Below are 19,373 nucleotides of genomic sequence, written 5' to 3' on the forward strand. Positions count from 1 at the left end.
TATATACTACATGATTCTGTGTGTGTGTGTGTGTGTATTATATACTACATGATTCTGTGTGTGTGTGTTTATTATATACTACATGATTCTGTGTCTGTGTGTGTATTATATACTACATGATTCTGTGTGTGTGTGTGTGTGTGTTATATACTACATGATTCTGGGTGTGTGTGTGTGTGTATTATATATTACATGATTCTGGGTGTGTGTGTGTGTGTTTATTATATACTACATGATTCTGTGTGTGTGTGTTTATTATATACTACATGATTCTGTGTCTGTGTGTGTATTATATACTACATGATTCTGTGTGTGTGTGTATTATAGATTACATGATTCTGTGTGTGTGTGTATTATATACTACATGACTCTGTGTGTGTGTGTGTGTGTATTATATACTACATGATTCTGTGTGTGTGTGTATTATATACTACATGATTCTGTGTGTGTGTGTGTGTATTATATACTACATGATTCTGTGTGTGTGTGTGTGTATTATATACTACATGATTCTGTGTGTGTGTGTGTGTGTATTATATACTACATGATTCTGTGTGTGTGTGTGTGTATTATATACTACATGATTCTGTGTGTGTGTGTGTGTGTATTATATACTACATGATTCTGTGTGTGTGTGTGTATTATATACTACATGATTCTGTGTGTGTGTGTTTATTATATACTACATGATTCTGTGTCTGTGTGTGTATTATATACTACATGATTCTGTGTGTGTGTGTCTGTATTATATACTACATGATTCTGTGTGTGTGTGTGTGTATTATAGACTACATGATTCTGTGTGTGTGTGTATTATATACTACATGATTCTGTGTCTGTGTGTCTGTATTATATACTACATAATTCTGTGTGTGTGTGTGTGTGTATTATATACTACATGATTCTGTGTGTGTGTGTCTGTATTATATACTACATGATTCTGTGTGTGTGTGTCTGTATTATATACTACATAATTCTGTGTGTGTGTGTGTGTGTATTATATACTACATGACTCTGTGTGTGTGTGTGTGTGTGTATTATATACTACATGATTCTGTGTGTGTGTGTCTGTATTATATACTACATAATTCTGTGTGTGTGTGTGTGTGTGTATTATATACTACATGACTCTGTGTGTGTGTGTGTGTGTGTATTATGTACTACATGATTCTGGGTGTGTGTGTGTGTATTATATACTACATGATTCTGTGTGTGTGTGTGTGTGTGTATTATATACTACATGATTCTGTGTGTGTGTTTGTGTATTATATACTACATGATTCTGTGTGTGTGTGTGTATTATATACTACATGATTCTGTGTGTGTGTGTGTGTATTATATACTACATGATTCTGTGTGTGTGTGTGTGTGTATTATATACTACATGATTCTGTGTGTGTGTGTATTATATACTACATGACTCTGTGTGTGTGTGTGTGTATTATATATTACATGATTCTGGGTGTGTGTGTGTGTATTATATACTACATGATTCTGTGTGTGTGTGTGTGTATTATATACTACATGATTCTGTGTGTGTGTGTGTGTGTATTATATACTACATGATTCTGGGTGTGTGTGTGTGTGTGTATTATATACTACATGATTCTGGGTGTGTGTGTGTGTATTATATACTACATGATTCTGTGTGTGTGTGTGTGTGTATTATATACTACATGATTCTGTGTGTGTGTGTTTATTATATACTACATGATTCTGTGTCTGTGTGTGTATTATATACTACATGATTCTGTGTGTGTGTGTCTGTATTATATACTACATGATTCTGTGTGTGTGTGTGTGTATTATAGACTACATGATTCTGTGTGTGTGTGTATTATATACTACATGATTCTGTGTGTGTGTGTCTGTATTATATACTACATAATTCTGTGTGTGTGTGTGTGTATTATATACTACATGATTCTGTGTGTGTGTGTCTGTATTATATACTACATGATTCTGTGTGTGTGTGTCTGTATTATATACTACATAATTCTGTGTGTGTGTGTGTATTATATACTACATGACTCTGTGTGTGTGTGTGTGTATTATATACTACATGATTCTGTGTGTGTGTGTCTGTATTATATACTACATGATTCTGTGTGTGTGTGTGTGTGTGTATTATATACTACATGACTCTGTGTGTGTGTGTGTGTGTATTATGTACTACATGATTCTGGGTGTGTGTGTGTGTGTGTATTATATACTACATGATTCTGTGTGTGTGTGTGTGTGTATTATATACTACATGATTCTGTGTGTGTGTGTCTGTATTATATACTACATAATTCTGTGTGTGTGTGTGTGTGTATTATATACTACATGATTCTGTGTGTGTGTGTCTGTATTATATACTACATGATTCTGTGTGTGTGTGTCTGTATTATATACTACATAATTCTGTGTGTGTGTGTGTATTATATACTACATGACTCTGTGTGTGTGTGTGTGTATTATATACTACATGATTCTGTGTGTGTGTGTCTGTATTATATACTACATAATTCTGTGTGTGTGTGTGTGTGTGTATTATATACTACATGACTCTGTGTGTGTGTGTGTGTGTGTATTATGTACTACATGATTCTGGGTGTGTGTGTGTGTGTGTATTATATACTACATGATTCTGTGTGTGTGTGTGTGTGTGTATTATATACTACATGATTCTGGGTGTGTGTGTGTGTGTGTATTATAGACTACATGATTCTGTGTGTGTGTGTATTATATACTACATGATTCTGTGTGTGTGTGTGTGTGTATTACATGCATGTGTGTAGGTTTTTTATATCAGCCATGTTGGTTTATAAATCTTAGAAAAAAATCACAAAGCCACTCATAATTCTACCACCCAAATACAATCTTTTAAACATTTTAGAATCCATTTTCAAGTCGTTTTGTGAAATACATTTATTCTATGGAATTCGGATCAGATTGTATGTATGTTTTGTATCCTGTCATTTATGTAGAAACATTTCCTGAATATCTTTTCATCTCCCAGGTTCAAAAATATGGTGCCCAACATACTTTCAGTGGCTACATAATCCCCACTACATGAATATAACCAAAATTCATTTAACCATTGCCAGAGTGGGGCCAGAAAGGTACATTCTTTTTTAGACCATTATAATCGATGCCATTATAAGCATCCACACGGTTTTCTGCATTTCTAATCATTTCCCAGCCTCTTAGCCCACCTCACTTTTCTCCACAGCTAACCGATCCACTTGCTTATAACCAACTCACTCTGCATTTATTGTTCCTATTCCCTGTCTCCCTCATCGAAACCTAAGCCCCTTGAAGGCCGAGCTTTTTATCTGATTTATTCCCAATGCCAAGTACAGTGACTGGGATGTCACAGTCACCAAATAAATACTTGTTGGATGTGGATGGGTGGATGAATAGATAGATGGAACGGTGGCCAGAGAGAAATGCAGGCGTGAAGAAGATGATACCGTCCTGCGAAAACGGGGCCAACAGAGCCAAATACTTCAGTGGAGGGATTAGGGAGAGGCAGGACTTTGTGTGAGTTCTCCTGGTTACAGGAGCGTGCGTGGGGTTGGGAATCTATGCTCATTGGCCAGGGGCTCTTTCAGGCCCCACTCCTCCCACTTGTTGGAGTAGACAACACCCAGGTCCAGCCAGTTTCGGACCCTATCATTTTGCTACCTGTGCCCTTTTTTAGGTTAAATGAGATTGTGCCAAATAAACTGTATTTCATTATTTTTTTCCCCAGTGTTGAAGGGCATGGTTGTTAATAAGAGTGATAAAAACAAGAAATACAGCTAAGCCAGAGAACCTCGACATAAACTTTTAAAATAAAGAGGTTTGAATGCTTTTTTTTTTTTTTTTTTGAGACGGAGTTTTGCTGTCGTTACCCAGGCTGGAGTGCAATGGCGCGATCTCGGCTCACCGCAACCTCCGCCTCCTGGGTTCAGGCAATTCTCCTGCCTCAGCCTCCTGAGTAGCTGGGACTACAGGCACGCGCCACCATGCCCAGCTAATTTTCTGTATTTTTAGTATAGATGGGGTTTCACCATGTTGACCAGGATGGTCTCGGTCTCTTGACCTTGTGATCCACCAGCCTTGGCCTCCCAAAGTGCTGGGATTACAGGTGTTTGAATGCTTTTTGTTTTAACAAAAGTAGACTGGGACAAAGCTGCAGTAATGAAAACACTGTGGTACAAAGACAGACATACAGACGGATAAAGTAGGACAGAGAGCCTAGAAACAAACCCTCAGGTATTTGGTCAAATGATTTTCAACAAGAATGCCAAGACCATTCAATGGAGAAAGGACAGTCTTTTCAACAAATTATGCTGAGAAAACTGAATAGTCACATCAAAAAATGAAATTGGACTCTTACCTTATATCATATACAAAAATTAACTAAAAATTGATCGAAGAGCTAAAAGTATAAAACTTCTAGAAGAAAATCTTTGTGACATCGGATTTTGCAGTGATTTCTTTGATATGACACCAAAAAAGTTCAAGAAACAATACAAAAAACAGACAACCTGGACCTAACGGAAATGAATAAAAGCCACTCATCAGGAATGACAAGGCAATCCACAGAATGAGAGAAAATATTTGCAAATCATCCAACCATCATAGCTAACACAGTGAAACCCTGTCTTTACTGAAAATACAAAAAATTAGCCAAGTGTGGTGGCACCTGCCTGTAATCACAGCTACTCGGGAGGCAGGAGAATCACTTGAACCTGGGAAGCGGAGGTTACAGTGAGCCAAGATCGTGCCACTGCACTCCAGCCTGGGCAACAGAGGGAAGCGCCATCTCAAAAATAAATAAATAAATAAGTAAACCTTGGGTAGGGGATTAACATCCAGGATATATAAACAACTCCTAGAATTCAACAACAAAGACGAACAATCTGATTAAAAATGGAGGAGGGACTTGAATAGACATTTCCCCAAAGAGTATATACAAATGGCCAATAAGCATAAAAACATGCTGAATATCACCACTCATTAGGAAAATATAAATCAAAACCACAATGATACACCAGTTCACAGCCATCCTCATGGATGGCTGCTCTTTATAAACGAACAACAGACAGAAACACCCAGCAAATAGCAAGTGTTGGCAAGGATATGAAGAAATGCTCTCCATTGCTGGTGGAATGTAAAACTGTACACAGCGGAGAACAGCATGATGGCCTCTCAAAGAATTAAACACAGAAACCATACGACCCAGCAACTGTACTTCCATGGTTTCTATTCCAAAGAACTAAAGGCAGGAACCTGACAGATATTTGTACATTATTATCAATAGCCAAAGTTGGAGCGACCGCAACATGTGGTCTCTACACACAACGGGATAATGTCCAGTCCTAAAAAGGAAGGATATTCTGACACACGCTACAACGTGGATGCATCCTGAAGCCGTTATGCTAAGTGAAATAAGCCGGCCACAAAAAGACAGATGCTGTATGATTCCACTTCTATGAGGTGCCTAGAGTGGTCGAAATCAGAGAAAAACAAGTCGAATAGTGGTTCCCAGCAGCTACGGGGAGAGGAGGAGGAGGGGTTTTAGTGCTTAATGGGTACAGAATTTCTGTTGGGGTCAGGAACGTGTTTTGGAAATAGACTGTGATGGCTGCACAACAAAGTGAGTGTAAATGTCACTGAACTATACACTTAAAAAGGGGTAAATGGTAAATTCATATCATGTATATTTTAGCACAATAAAGAAAAAGAAACCAACTGTTCATTGTTTAGAAAATACGAAAGAGCTTGGGTGCAGTGGCTCACGCCTGTTATCTCAGCCCTTTGGGAGGCTGAGGTGGGTGGATCATGAGGTCAGAAGTTTGAGACCAGCCCCGACAATATGGTGAAACCCCATCTCTACTAAAAATTCAAAAATTAGCCTGGCATGGTGGCACATGCCTACAGTCCCAGCTACTTGGGAGGCTGAGGCAGAAGAATCACTTGAACCCTGGAGACAGAGGTTGCAGTGAGCTGCGATCGTGCCACTGCACTCCAGCTTCAGCAAAACAGCGAGACTCTGCATTAAAAAAAAAAAAAAAGTTTTAAAACATGGAGCATTTTAAAAGAAAAACCACTCAGAGCAGTAGGTCTGATGGTACCCCACAAATGCAGCTCCCCTGACCGGCTCTGTGGATGGCCGGCTTGTTTCTGTTCACAGTTAACTCTCTGATCTGCCAAGAAAGCAAGGGACGGTGTGGCCAGAAGGTCCGAGACCCCGGGAACAAAGCAAGTGACCAAGAAGCTACTGCGAGGAAAGAAAAGGTTTACAGCCACTGCTCAAAAACACAGATGAGAATCTAAGTCAGTGTATTGTAAAAATAAAATGTAACTTCACATTAGAATGACATTTAAGAAAAATCGTGGCCGGGCACGGTGGCTCACGCCTGTAATCCCAGCACTTTGGGAGGCCGAGGCGGGTGGATCATGAGGTCAAGAGATCGAGACCATCCTGGTCAACATGGTGAAACCCCGTCTCTAGTAAAAATACAAAAAATTAGCTGGGCACGGTGGTGCGCGCCTGTAATCCCAGCTACTCGGGAGGCTGAGGCAGGAGAATTGCCTGAACCCAGGAGGCGGAGGTTGCAGTGAGCCGAGATCGCGCCATTGCATTCCAGCCTGGGTAACAAGAGCGAAACTCCGTCTCAAAAAAAAAAAAGAAAAATCGTTCAGTGGTATCTGAACTGGGTGCCTAGTGTAAAAGATTTTTCCAAGGGCCCTTGGGGAAGACCTGATCCCACATCTTGGGGAAATAAAAAATTTTAAATATATATTTTCATGTTGCCCAAAAGTTAAGGGTGTTTTAAAACTCTCTGAAATGACAAAGTAGAAGGCTTAGAACAGTTTACACTGGCCAAAAATGAGCAGTTATCACTCACTGGAAGAAGCTGAGTCTGTAACTGTTCTCACAATTGTATGATTTTATAAGAAATATAAAAAGATCCTTAAATGCAAAAGAAGGGAGAGCATAATAAGAGAGGATAATGCTTATTAATTTTAACAAAAGGAGGCCTGTGGGGGTCTGCGAGAGTCCTACCCCTGACTTGGCGAGTACGTGGCAATGAGGCAGAGACTGCCTCATTATTGTTCCTAATTAAGAGAAAAACAGGGAATGCCCACAGCCAGGATCTGCCAGAAAAGGTCAGGACCACCAACGACGTGGGCAGGGGGCCTCTGGGATCATGCTGAGTTAGTCGTTGCATAGAAAGAGGGCTCAAATCTACAAAATATAAGAAGGTGGGTCACCCGGGGTGGGGACTGTCCTGCCTGGAGGATGAGTGGCCTCATGGCTCTGGGGTGAGACGACTCTGTGTCCTGAGCTCTCGGACAGGGTGACTGGGAGTGAGCCCACCAAGCTCAGGGAAAGGCCTGGCTTCCCTCATCCACCTGAGCCCTGCCCTCCCTTCAGCCGCAGCCCCAGCCTGGACCCGAGACTCCTGCGTCCTCCAGTCCTGTCCAACCCGGGCACGCCTCGGTCCGAGCCTCCCGTTGGCATTAGCCCCTCCCCAGCACCGGCTGTGCGCTCCCCGCTCCCCACCCCACGCACCCGCCCCACACTCCTGGCACTGCTGCCTGAGCCTTCCTGGAGTTACTTCATCCACCCCAGCCCCGGGCAGTGAACCCCGCGTGCAGACCCCTCGTCCTCAGCTCTGCGGAGAGGGGGGTCCCCACAGCACTTCTGCTCCTCCCCCAAGACTGCGGCGGGCACGCACCAGCAAACCGCACACGGTGAGTACCTGCAGGGCGACGGCCTCTTCCTTCTCATTCATAATAGAATCAGGTCCCTTCTCCAAGGGGAGACCGTGCCTCGCAGCCCCAGACTGGCCTGGCCCTTCTCGCAGGCCCGCTCCGAAGCCCGGGTAGGACTCAGGACGAGGCTCCGGGTGGCCCAGCCCTTCCGAGAGCGTCGCGGCCGGCGCGGCTGGCGCTGGGGCTGAGGGGAGGGGCTCCCACACCTGCGCTCTCCCGGGAGAGGGGACCGCGGCGGGGGCGCCGTGCGCACGGGGGCGAGGGCAGACGGCTGCGCCCGAGGGAGGCAGAGACACCCAGAATCGGAGACGGGGCGACGCACTCAGACAAAGCCGGCCCGAGCGCCGCCCGAGCGGAGCAGCCCCCGCCGCTCCACCCCCGCGCACCGGCCCCTGCGCCCGCCGGGCCCTCCCCTCCCGCCGGGCCCCCTCCCCTCCCGCCGGGCCCCCTCCCCTCCCGCCGGGCCCTCCCCTCCGGCGGCTTCACCCTCGCCCGCCCGACCCCGCGGGGCCCCTGGAGCCGGGAGCTGACCGTGGTGCTGAGCGGGGCTCGCGCTCGATCGCGGTGGCCGACCCAGCCGCGGCCGCGCCCTGTTACGCTGCAGGCGCCCAGCGGTAAGTCGCCAAGGCCCCGAGAGGCCGCGTGGGTCCTGCCCCGCGGTCGTGGACCCTGGGGGGAGGGAGAGGATTGCGGAATTTGGTGCGTTCTCTGGCGCGATGGGTGGGCTGAGTGCAGGAAGCAGGGTCGGCACCCTCGACCCAGCTGTGCCAGGCGCAGTCAGGGACCTGGGGGCGGTGACCCTTTTAGGTCTGGGCTAGTGAAGCGAAGAAACCCTCCGCCCGCGGATGCGGGGGCTGGGGGAGAACCGAGGAGGCTGTGAGGCTCGTCTCCTTGTCCCTGGGCAGGCCAGGGCCTCCCAGAGGCGCCCTCCGCGAAGGTGGGCCAGGACCTTCCCTCCCGAGGGCCCTTTGTCTCCCCAGCGTGGGGGTTGGGTGGCTTGGTGGTGCTCTCTCTGCAGATTCTATTTCTGCTTTATTCCCCACTCCCACCCCCACCCCCACCCCAGAGCACAGCCGCTTTCCTTCCCCACAGTGGCCCTCACTCCAGCCCTCCCATGGCAAGACAGCCTACCATCAAGAATGCTGTTGCCCCATAGCTCTGCCCCCAGCCCAGTGTCCAGAGGTCCCTGGACCTAAGCTTTTTTTTTTTTTTTTTTTTTTTAATCGCCATATACTCCTTTGTAGCTCACTGTTGTGACTTTCCTGGACACCAGGAAAAGCATAACAAATACCGAAACTATTAGCCAAATGTTTTATGTCTCAAGACGTTTCTGTTACATGTTTATTCCTCCAGGGTTTTTATTTTGCTCCCAGAAATCAAATAGCCAGACACTTTCATGTTAAGAAAGGAAAGAAAGGCACAGAATTACCTTCTCGAAGGAAAAAGAAGATGCTGCCAGCTAAGCCTGAGTTAGTCATGTAGAAAAGCAACCGGTAGAATAACTTCATTTGCCCAATTTGCACTACATTCACGCCAGTGTGTGCTGTGTGAAGCACTGTGATGGCAGGTGCACAGACACAGGAGTGTCTGCCTCCACCTTCTCGCTCCTTAACCCTGCTTGGGCTCCTGACTCACCTCCATGTCTCCACTGTCCATTTTCACCTGCAACTGGAGTCATCTTTGAAAGTGAGAATTGGCCCCTGTCACACACCCTCGGAGGCTGGCTTCCCGTGGCTCGCAGATAAAAGCAGGGCCCTCCCTGAGACCTCAAGCTGGGTGTGGTGTGCACAGCCCATCTCCATGCCTCATCCCTCTGGCCTGCTGCTCTGCTCACTTTCAGATCCTTAAATATTCTCCTTCTCTTGCTCCTCGGGGCCTTTCTGAAGGGTGTCCTCGATGCCTGGAATATGTGTCCAGTGTCTTTTGCCTGGCTGTCCTCTTCTGTGTTTTAGGGTTTGGTTTAAATATCACATCCTTGTAACAGAATTGATTAACTAAATATGTTGTGTGGTCGCTGTTCCTATGGAATTTGCAAGTTCATCTTAGAAACGAAAGACTCAGCCCAGGGCCCTGGTGTCACTGAAACCTGTCTTAGAAAATGAGGCACATAATTAAAAAAATTGGCCAGACGTGATGGCGTGCGCCTGTAGTCCCAGCTACTTGGGAGGCTGAGGCAGGAGAATTGCTTGAACCCGGGAGGCAGAGGTTGTAGTGGGCTGAGATTGTGCCACTGCACTCCAGCCTGAATGACAGAGTAAGCCTCTGTCTCAAAAAAAAGAAAAAGAAAAGAAAATGATTAACATAAACTGTATCACAGAATTAAAATCTCAGACTCTGCATCCTCTTTAGGAAACTTAGATGTAAACATTTGGCTAAGATGTCTCAAACACAAAATAGTTTATTTAATTAAGTAATAGCTCACCGCCTACTATAGTTGGAATCCTGGACCTTAAAGGATTTTCAATCTCACTGGGGAGTGAGATCAAGTGCCAGAATGAATAGCTGGTGGTTGCTGAGCCCTGCAGACAAGAGGGCGCCAGGAGGGTAGGGACAGGTCTGAGCTCTCCCTGGGGGAGGGATGTGACACTTGAGGGAGTAGACCTGTCGCATTTCTTGCTGGGGTTCCACTGACAGGGCCTATAACCACAGGGTTACAAAACAGTGCATTTTTGCAATTGAGAAACGGGATGCATTTGGCCTCTGCCCTCAGGCAGTGATGATGCCAGCATCTGGCTGTCCACACAAATCTCACTCTGACCCAGAGAATTGTCACAGGATTTGACTTCTCAGCCTGCTTCCAGCCAAGCAGTGGGCCCTCCAACCACCCAGGGAGTTCCCACCCCCATCACAGGTCACACATTTCCAAAGAGACAGATTCCGATAAAATATTTTAATATGGATATGGACTGGACTGAACACAGACTAGAGTTCATGGGATGCCCCAGTGTCGCTTAGTCTCTGGTTCATTGTTCTGTATCCTATGATTATTGTCCAGTCTTTACGCAGAGTGCTGAATAAACTCAGGAGGTGGACTTAGCATTGTTAGTGACACTGAGTCTGGCCATCTGTAGCAATGACAACTATTTTAAGGGATAATTTTTCAAGTTCAGAGTGGAGTGAAATTTCCAACTGTTCATGATTTTCAATCAGTTGACTGTTATGAGAACTGAGAAGCTGGAAGTTTTATTTATAGACATATATATCAAATAAAACATTTTTGTTTTTGCAGTTGCAAAATTCTGCACACAGTGAAATAATCCTTGCTGTGCCTGGCTGAAGTTATTTCCAAAAGAATGTCAATCAAAAGGTTTTTCCAAAACATAGAAAAGAATAAGGAAAATAGAGATCTCATAATGAATATTTCCCAAATTTCCTGCCATAAAAATTATTATTACCTTCAATTATAATTTTTCTAAATCTGTGTGAGCTACCCTTCTTGCTTTTAATCTTCACTTTCGTTGTTTTACAATATTTTTCATGAAAACACATTTATTATTCTGCTTTTAGGTTTCCCACAACAGAGTCTGAGCTGTTGGTTTGTAGAATGTCAGGCTCCGAATCAGATAGACCTGGGTTCGGATCCCAGCTCTGTCACTTAACACCTGTGTGACTTGGGTCAGTTCGTTGACTTTTCTGAATCTGAATTTATCCTTTATAAAATGGAGATTACAACAGTGTGTCCCTCATAAGGTTATGGGCCAAGATCTCCGCCTGGTGAGGTGGGTGTAACCAAGACTCCAGCCAGGGTCATCTGAACCACAGTTTGGAGAGTAAGCCCTGTGCTGTGTGCAGCTAAGCCCAGTAGAGCTGGGGAGGCCTCATCATGACTGCAAAGGATTGTGCAGAGTGGAGTCTGCAGGTGCAGGTGGGAAAGGCTGAGGCACGCACCATCTGCAAGAGGCAGAAAAGCCGGTGTGGCTGCTCATGGCACTCTCCCTCTGTCCTGGCATGGTGCCTGCTTCTCTCCTCCTCCAACCTGAAGTGTGAGGCGCTGCTCCAAGGGGAGGATGCCCTTCCCTCGGGTGGGAGTTGGTGGAGGCTGGTCGGCTTGCCCCTGCCAGCTCCTGCAGTGCCAGCTCTTCCACCCCTTCCCACCTTCTTGGCCTCAACATGCCCAGTGGGCTACGAGGCAGCCCCTCGCCCACCTGGGTCCTCATGAAGAAGCATTTCAGGGTCTCTGGTAGACAGCTGCAAGGCTTGCTTGGGGTGGGGTGTGAAAGGCACACAAGCTGACGGAGCCCCAGGCCATGCTCGTGCCGCAGGCTTCCTCGCAGCCAGGAGCTGGGGGATGAGTGCAGGGCTGCTGCTTGGTAGTCCTTATGGAGAGGCAAAGGAGCCAGCCACAGTCTCTCCCTGGCCAGACTGACAGAGGACTGACACTCAGGCCACTCACCACCAAAAACGGTGGGACCCTGGCAGACAGAGGTGTTTCCGAGCAAAGGAGGAGCCTGAGGCCAGGGCCATGAGGACACAGTGAGGGGAACGGAAAGGAGGGACTGTCTGTCCTCTCTTCCTGGGCACACCCCAAGACAGCATGTTTAAAACTAGACTCTAGCTCTTTTTCCCCTTGGCTCAGCTCCCGCCCTCATCCCCTCATTTCCCTCCTCGACTGTCCCCTGCTCTTGGTGTAGATCCAAGCCTTGGCCCCAGAACTCCCTGGCTGCTTCTCTTCCTGCCGTTGCTGAACCCTGGCGTTCTTCCCTTTGGAAGACCCTGTGTTACCCCTACAGCCTCCGCCTGCCTTGCTCCCCGTCCTTACCCCATTCGGACTGCCTCTGGCAAGTCCTGTCTGCTCACGGCTCATTTTTTTCCTGTCCTCCACTCAGAGGTCAGATGCATGGTCCTAGACCACCAACTTCATTATAGTCCCGGCTTCCACCCACCCACGGGCAGATGGCTGCAGCTCCCCACTGATCTCAGGATAAGGCCGGATGCCCTAGCTGGGCCAAGACAGTCAAGTGGCTGCCACCTGCCCACCTCCGTGCCCAGGGCAGACCCCAGCACCCTTTCCCACTGAACTCAGACCAGGCTTCAGAAACCTCCTCTGGATGGCGCCGCAGGCATCAGTATGCATCAATGATGCGTGCACAAAAGGTGGCAGCTGCCTTCCCATCCTGTGTCCCATGCTCGTCTGCCACCACAGCTCCTCTCTGTCCGTGCTCTGCATGCACCGTGAGGTGCTGGGCTGTGTCTTGCCTGACGGCCTCTGTAGATGAAGCCTGGCCTCCCCCGATGGGCACACAGTTCTGGAATTTGCAGCATGCACACCCCCACAGCCCCAGCTGAGGGTCAGCTGCCTTCAGCCCAAAAGGCAGGCAGGCGTGGGTGTCCTTTTAGCTGCCTTGATGAAAGAGGCAACTGCCCTAATTGGATCCTCTGCCCATTCGCTCAGAAGGGCCATGACACCTCCTCCTCAGGACAGGCTGCGGATATACTGAGGAGCTGTTTGTAGAATGCTGGGCATTCGACACAGAACGTGGGAGTCTGAATGAGCCAAATGAGCTAACAAGGGCATTGGGAGAGCCAAGCACTCATGGGTGCAGCAATCACCAGGCCCCAGGGAGCTCTCGTTTTGGCTCCTACTGTGTGCATTAGGCCGTTGTCTATAAAGGCAGGAGCAGTGAGTGAGCATAGCTCCCATCTCTCCCCCGACCTGCAAAGAGGATCTCCTGGGACAGAGGCCCCTGCAGAGAGTGAGCTGTGAGAGAGCGGTAGTCAGGGTCTTCCAGATTCCGGCGCTCCCATCTACGACACTGAGTGCCTCCCGCTTTCCTCCACAGCAGCCGGGGCACTGGCAGCATGGAGCTGAGGAGAGGAAAGACCTTCGTCAAGTCCAGCCTGCAGGTTTCCCACGAGAAACCCCCAGACCCGGCAGCCACGGCTCCAGCCAGGGAGGGGGCGGGCCCCTGGTCAGTCCTGCCAGGAGGGCAGCCGAGGCCCCACGTTGAGAAGGGCCCCCAAGCCGGCCCCAGCGCCCAAGGATATGACAGATGCCCCAACAAAGGGGCACAGCTGGACCCCAAGGGGGGACCCGCAGCCCTCTGTGGAACCGCCTTCAAACCTGTGCGAAAGAGCAAGACCCACGACAGCGTGTCTGGGGCAGGCGGGGCCTCGGCTGCCACAGGGCAGCTGGTGGGCAGTGCAAGCTTCCCGGGCTCCCCAGGCAGCCGGCGCATGATCGACTACCGCCACTTCGTGCCCCAGATGCCCTTCGTGCCGGCTGTGGCCAAGAGCATCCCGAGGAAGAGGATTTCCCTGAAAAGGCCCAAGAAGTGCTTCCGGAACCTATTCCACATCCGCAGAAGCAAGGCTGAGGACTTGGCCTCACTGGCTGCTGAGGGGAAGAGCCTGCCCTCCGCAGGGGACCCGTCAGACCCTGGGGGCCAGCGAAGCAAAGCCTTCTTCCCCTCGGGGGAGGGGCCAGGTCTGGACAGCCTGTGCCAGGACCTGTGGGACAGCGAGCTCCTGGCCGATGCATCCTTTGGTCTCTGCAGGGCCTTGTGTGACGATGTGGCTTCACTCCAGAGCTTCGACTCGCTCACGGGTTGTGGGGAGGTCTTTGCAGATGAGAGCTCGGTGCCATCCTTGGAGCTGAATGAGGGCCCAGAGAGCCCAACCCAGGCTGCTCAGGGCCTGGACAGCAAGGTTCCCAGGGGTCCCCTCCAGGGCAGTGTGGAGCAACTGACCTCGCCCGCCCAGAATGAAGCCTCTGACTTCACCAGGTTCTGGGACAGCGTGAATTGCTCGGTGCAGCAGCAGCAGCGAGCCCTGCTGGGCCCGTGGCTTGCGGGCCCCCAGGGGACAGACAGGGACCAGCCCCGGCTGGACGCAGCTGGGCTTGCTGAGCTGCCCCTCTGCCCCTGCAGGGACCCTCGCAGTGGCTCCAAAGCCAGCTCCGTCGACACAGGAACCCCCAAGAGTGAGCAGCCCGAATCCGTGTCCACAAGTGATGAGGGCTACTATGACTCCTTCTCGCCAGGCCTCGAGGAGAACAAGAAGGAGGCCGAGAGCCCAGGCACACCTGCTGCCACCTTCCCACGGGACAGCTACAGTGGGGACGCCCTCTACGAGCTCTTCCACGACCCCAGCGAGGGACCTGTTGGCCCCAGTCCAGATGACGACCTGTGCGTGTCTGAGAGTCTGTCGGGGCCAGCCCTGGGGACGCCACTGTCCATGTGCAGCTTCCGAGTGGGGGCCGAGGAGAACCTGGCCCCAGCACCAGGCCCTGACCTGCTCAGCCAGGGCTTTCTGCAGAGCTCCTGGAAGGGCAAGGAGTGCCTGCTGAAGCTGTGTGACACCGAGCTTGCCATCACCATGGGCATTGTCAGCTGGCTGCGCCGAGGCCCCACGCCCCGGGCTCCACCCACCCCTGGGCAGCCCGCAGCCCCGCCTGGTCCCCAGGGAGCCCCCAGGGCACCCACAGAGAAACTGGGGGGCAGGGAGGGCATGGCCTCAGATGCAGGGGGGGCGACAGTGTGCTCAGCACCCAGCAGGCAGGAGCTGTGGGCACACCCGGGCACCACAGGCCTGCATGCTGGAGAGAGCAAGGCCCTCGGGGCGGCCACACAAGGGACCAGCACGCTGTCCAGGGATCCCTCTCGAGAGGAAGGGACACGAGGTTGCTCTGAAGGCTTGTTCTCCTCTGTGGAGTCTGCAGCCACTTCGACAACAGATACTTCCAGTAAAAGCAAGGCCCCAATCCCTTCTGCCTGGCCTTGCTCCCAGAAGGAACCTGGGTCACCTGGGGTCCTGGGGTGTTTCCAAGGCCCCCGGAGGCCAGGTCACGGAGGTGGCACTCTGGATGCAGAGCCCATGCTGGCAGACTGTGCTGCCCGTGTGGCAGCTCTGAAGATCAGCTCAAACGACCAGCCCCCGGTCGCGTGGCCTCCAAGGCTGGACATGGGCAGTGGGGTCTTTGGGCAGTGCCAGGCCAGGGGCCCTGACATTCTGGAGCAGAAACAGTCCAGCAGCTCCCCCAGCATGGCCACTGTCCATGGCCTACCCTACTCGGCCAGCACACAGGACCAGAGGTGTCGAGATCGTGTCCGGGACCCGAGCTGGCTCAAGATGGAGCCCACCGGGCTAGGTGTCCAGGCCTGGGCCTCTCTGGAGGACCAGTCCCTGCAGCTCAGCACAGGGGCTATGGAGCAGGTGGCACATGGCAGCCAGCTGGACTCTGAGCCCCCTTCAGCCCCTACTGCCCGGTGGAGTCCCCGGGGCCACCATCCAGAAAGCCTGGGCCTCACTTTGAACAGCCAGCGGGAGGGAGTGGTCTCTGCAAGTGCCCCAGAATGCCGCTGCAGCCTCCTGGCCCGTGAGGGCCTCCTCTGTGGCCAGAGAGAAGTGGGGGCCTCCAGGCCAGCCGTGGCCGAGCCCCACCTGTAGGACAGGCTCACCCGGACCAGGAACTGCATGTGTCTTCATGACCACTTTGAGGAGAGCCTAGGACTCAAATCTCTATCTTTTGTCCCTGATGGGAGGACTGTGCTGGGGGAGGGGTGGCAGGACTCAGGCATGCAGAGGCTGGCACGTTCACATGGAGGCGTCCTTGCCTGAACCCACCAGCTCAGGCAGCCCAGGCCAAAGCCGGCGCGAAGCTGCAAGCACCTAGCTGCTCCTCATGCAGATGCTGGAGAGAGGAGCTGGGGCTTGAAACTGATGGGGAGAAAGAGCTGCCCATTGTAAATGGGAGGCAGAGAGCCAATGAGCCTACACAGGATGTGTGGGAATCTCAAATGCCATAGTCCCAAGCGTTAAGAATCCAAAAGATCAAAGTTACTCTAAAGTCCTGAAGTCACAATCCCAAACGAGCTAAATCCTGGAAATATAATTCTGGGAAAATGTTTTTTAAAAAAATGTAAAGATACTTATTGACATCTTAAAAGGATTTATTTGAGAAGCTTATGAAAGCAGAACAGAACACATCACCAGACACTTTACACAATAAAATAGGCAATAATTCGTATTTTTGCAAGCATAAACACTCAGGCATACTAATGACAGTTACGTGGGTGTGAGTTATTAGCAGACAAACTATGTTCGTAAAGAAATAGGTGGAAATCGGAATGTATACCTGCACGTCAGTGTGCGTGGTAATTGTGTGCACCCGGCTTTATATCTGCAGTCATATCAGGACCAACAACCTCAGTCTTTTGACGAAGTCAATCAATGATGGGCCACCACCACACGTGCAATTGCCCAAGAGCACAGATGGCATGAACTTTCATCTCTCACAAATGCAGACGCACAAAAATTACATCTCTTCGTTTATTGAGGAAGTCTTTTTTTTTTTTTTTTTTTTTTGAGACGGAGTTTCGCTCTTGTTACCCAGGCTGGAGTGCAATGGCATGACCTCGGCTCACCGCAACCTGCACCTCCTGGGTTCAGGCAATTCTCCTGCCTCAGCCTCCTGAGTAGCTGGGATTACAGGCACGCACCACCGTGCCCAGCTGATTTTTTATATGTTTAGTAGAGACGGGGTTTCACCATGTTGACCAGGATGGTCTCGATCTCTTGACCTCGTGATGCACCCGCCTCTGCCTCCCAAAGTGCTGGGATTACAGGCGTGAGCCACCGCGCCCGGCCTATTGAGGAAGTCTTGACGTTTATATGCACACACACAAAGCTTACACACACAGTCAACCTGGGACGCTGGCAGGGTGGCTCAGAACGAAAGCCTCAGGAACCAGGACTGCCACGGCTGTAAGTTCTCGTGAGCCTGGAGCTCTGATGTCACAGCAGCAGAAGAAAAGCCTGTCCTGGCTCTCAGAGACCAATTCGCCTTCTGTATTTGTTCCCTCTGGGTCCCAGCAGACTGAATGCTGCCCACCAACACTGAGGGTGGGTCTTCCCCAACTAGGCCACTCAGACTCACACACTAATCCCTGGAAACACCTCACAGACATGCTCCAAGTAATGGTCTGCCAGGTCTCTAGGTGTCCCCTGACACCTGAAGTGGGGTCCGCAGGTCCGCCCCTTGTTGGCTCGGCATCCTTCCACGTCTCCTTAAACCTCGCTCGGTCTCCAAATAAAGCCCCCAACGAGGCGCTCGTTCCACCTAATGTGCAACTATCCTGGGATTGTGATTTTCGAGACTTTAGATGTTAGGGATTTGAAACTTTGGGGGTTTAGGCCTTTCAATATTTCAACATTGAGGACCAGTGTTTGGGATTATGTCTTTCAGAATAAAGATCCAAACTTGTGTGAGGATGGTGAGGCTCAAGGCTCAGGGGCGGAAGACCGACGCGGCGAGGGGGGCCAGCTCAGGAGGGCCCACCGGCCCCCATCTGGCCCCAGTCTGGCCTCCTCTCTGCCCCAGGACAGGTGGTTACAACGTGCTGGGGGCCTGAAGGGCGTCTCCTCAGGAACACTGTATTACTGTTTTGTGTTGCTATAAAGGATTACTGTGACCAACTCATTTATAAAGAAAAGTTTATTTGGCTTATGGTTCTGCAGGCTGTACCGGCAGGGCACCAGCATCTGCTTCTTTCTTTTTCTTTCTTTCTTTTTTTTCTTGAGACAGTGTCTCACTTCGTTGCCCAGGTAGGAGTGGGAGTGCGGTGGCATGGTCTTGGCTCACCGCAACCTCTACCTCCTGGGCTCAAGCAATCCTCCCATCTCAACCTCCCAAGTAGCTGACACTACAGGCGTGTGCCACCATGCCAGGCTACTTTTTCTATTTTTTTGTAGAGACAGGTTTTTGCCATGTTGCCCAGGCTGGTCTCAAACTCCTCAGCTCAAATGATCCACGCTTCTCGGCTTCCCAAAGTGCTGGATCATAGGCGTGAGCTAGACAGCGTCATGCGTCCCTGTGCATCCTGCCAGGGCTGGCTGGACCCTCCCACCTCGTTGATGGGTGGTGGTGGATTCTTTGTCACGAATCATCCCCTACAAACAATTATTTCCCTCTGCTTCACTCTCTAACTAGAGCTATGGACGGCCAAATGCTCTTTGGGAAGAAGCCGGTGGATTCTCCCCGGCTCTGCCTGCAAGTAACGAAGGCCTTTGACTCCACCCCTTCCACACCGTCAGATCCCCACTTCCCTTTGAAAACTTCGAACGGGGCTGTGGCTTTCATTCCCCAAAATGTCACAACACATGTGCAGCACCCAGACATTCAGAACCATGAAAGGCGAAGGGGCTGGTGTCTTTAGAAGGGACAGGTGTCCGTCCTGGCCCTGCGTCAGGCTAGCAGGTGCAGGGACAGACGGGCTATCCACATTCTCCAGGATTAGCTTCTACCTCGGGCAGCTCACGGCAGCAAGATGCCAGGATGGGGCTCCGGCCGCGAAGTGGGTTTCTGGAGGAAAGACCAGCACAGGACAAGGGGTTGGTCGGGTCGCAGGCAAACTGCTAGGGAAGTCCCGTCTCATGCAGGGCTCCCACCGAGAGGAGCACGAGGCATGCTGGAGAAGAAGGCAGCACGGGCTCTGCCGCTGAAGGTGGCACTCCCGCAGGGGACGCCGGTCCGTGCCTCTCCGGACTGCCTGATGCTCGGTCTCCGGTGGCCCTTTCTCGCCAGGGCTCACTGAGGCCTGCACATCACAGCTTCCAAAGCACGCAGCAGGGCTCTGACCAGGCCCGTCCAGACCCGAAGCCACTGTGGAGCCGCACCT

The 19,373-nt window shown here is 50.4% G+C and overlaps 2 protein-coding genes across 3 annotated transcripts in view; one reads left to right on the top strand and one right to left on the bottom strand.

Moving 5' to 3' along the window:
- The window catches only part of LOC110568332 (serine protease 40-like), a 45,572-nt gene extending 37,758 nt beyond the window's left edge, over nt 1-7,814 (bottom strand). For both annotated transcript variants that reach the window (XM_064382882.1, XM_064382881.1), the window contains exon 1: nt 7,746-7,814. In XM_064382882.1, coding sequence (XP_064238952.1) covers nt 7,746-7,774 — 29 coding nt within the window. In that variant the 5' untranslated portion in view covers nt 7,775-7,814. The remainder of the gene's footprint in view (nt 1-7,745) is intronic.
- A 5,743-nt stretch (nt 7,815-13,557) lies between these two features.
- Nucleotides 13,558-16,995, top strand: AMER3 (APC membrane recruitment protein 3). The gene has a single exon (XM_012434244.2). The coding sequence runs from the start codon at nt 13,558-13,560 to the stop codon at nt 16,141-16,143; it is 2,586 nt and encodes an 861-aa protein (XP_012289667.2). The 3' UTR covers nt 16,144-16,995.
- Nucleotides 16,996-19,373: the final 2,378 nt, after the last annotated feature.

This window comes from Aotus nancymaae, unplaced genomic scaffold, assembly GCF_030222135.1.
Source record: "Aotus nancymaae isolate 86718 unplaced genomic scaffold, 86718_ANA_hifiasm-v0.15.2.pri h1tg000029l, whole genome shotgun sequence".
Lineage (NCBI taxonomy): Eukaryota > Metazoa > Chordata > Mammalia > Primates > Aotidae > Aotus > Aotus nancymaae.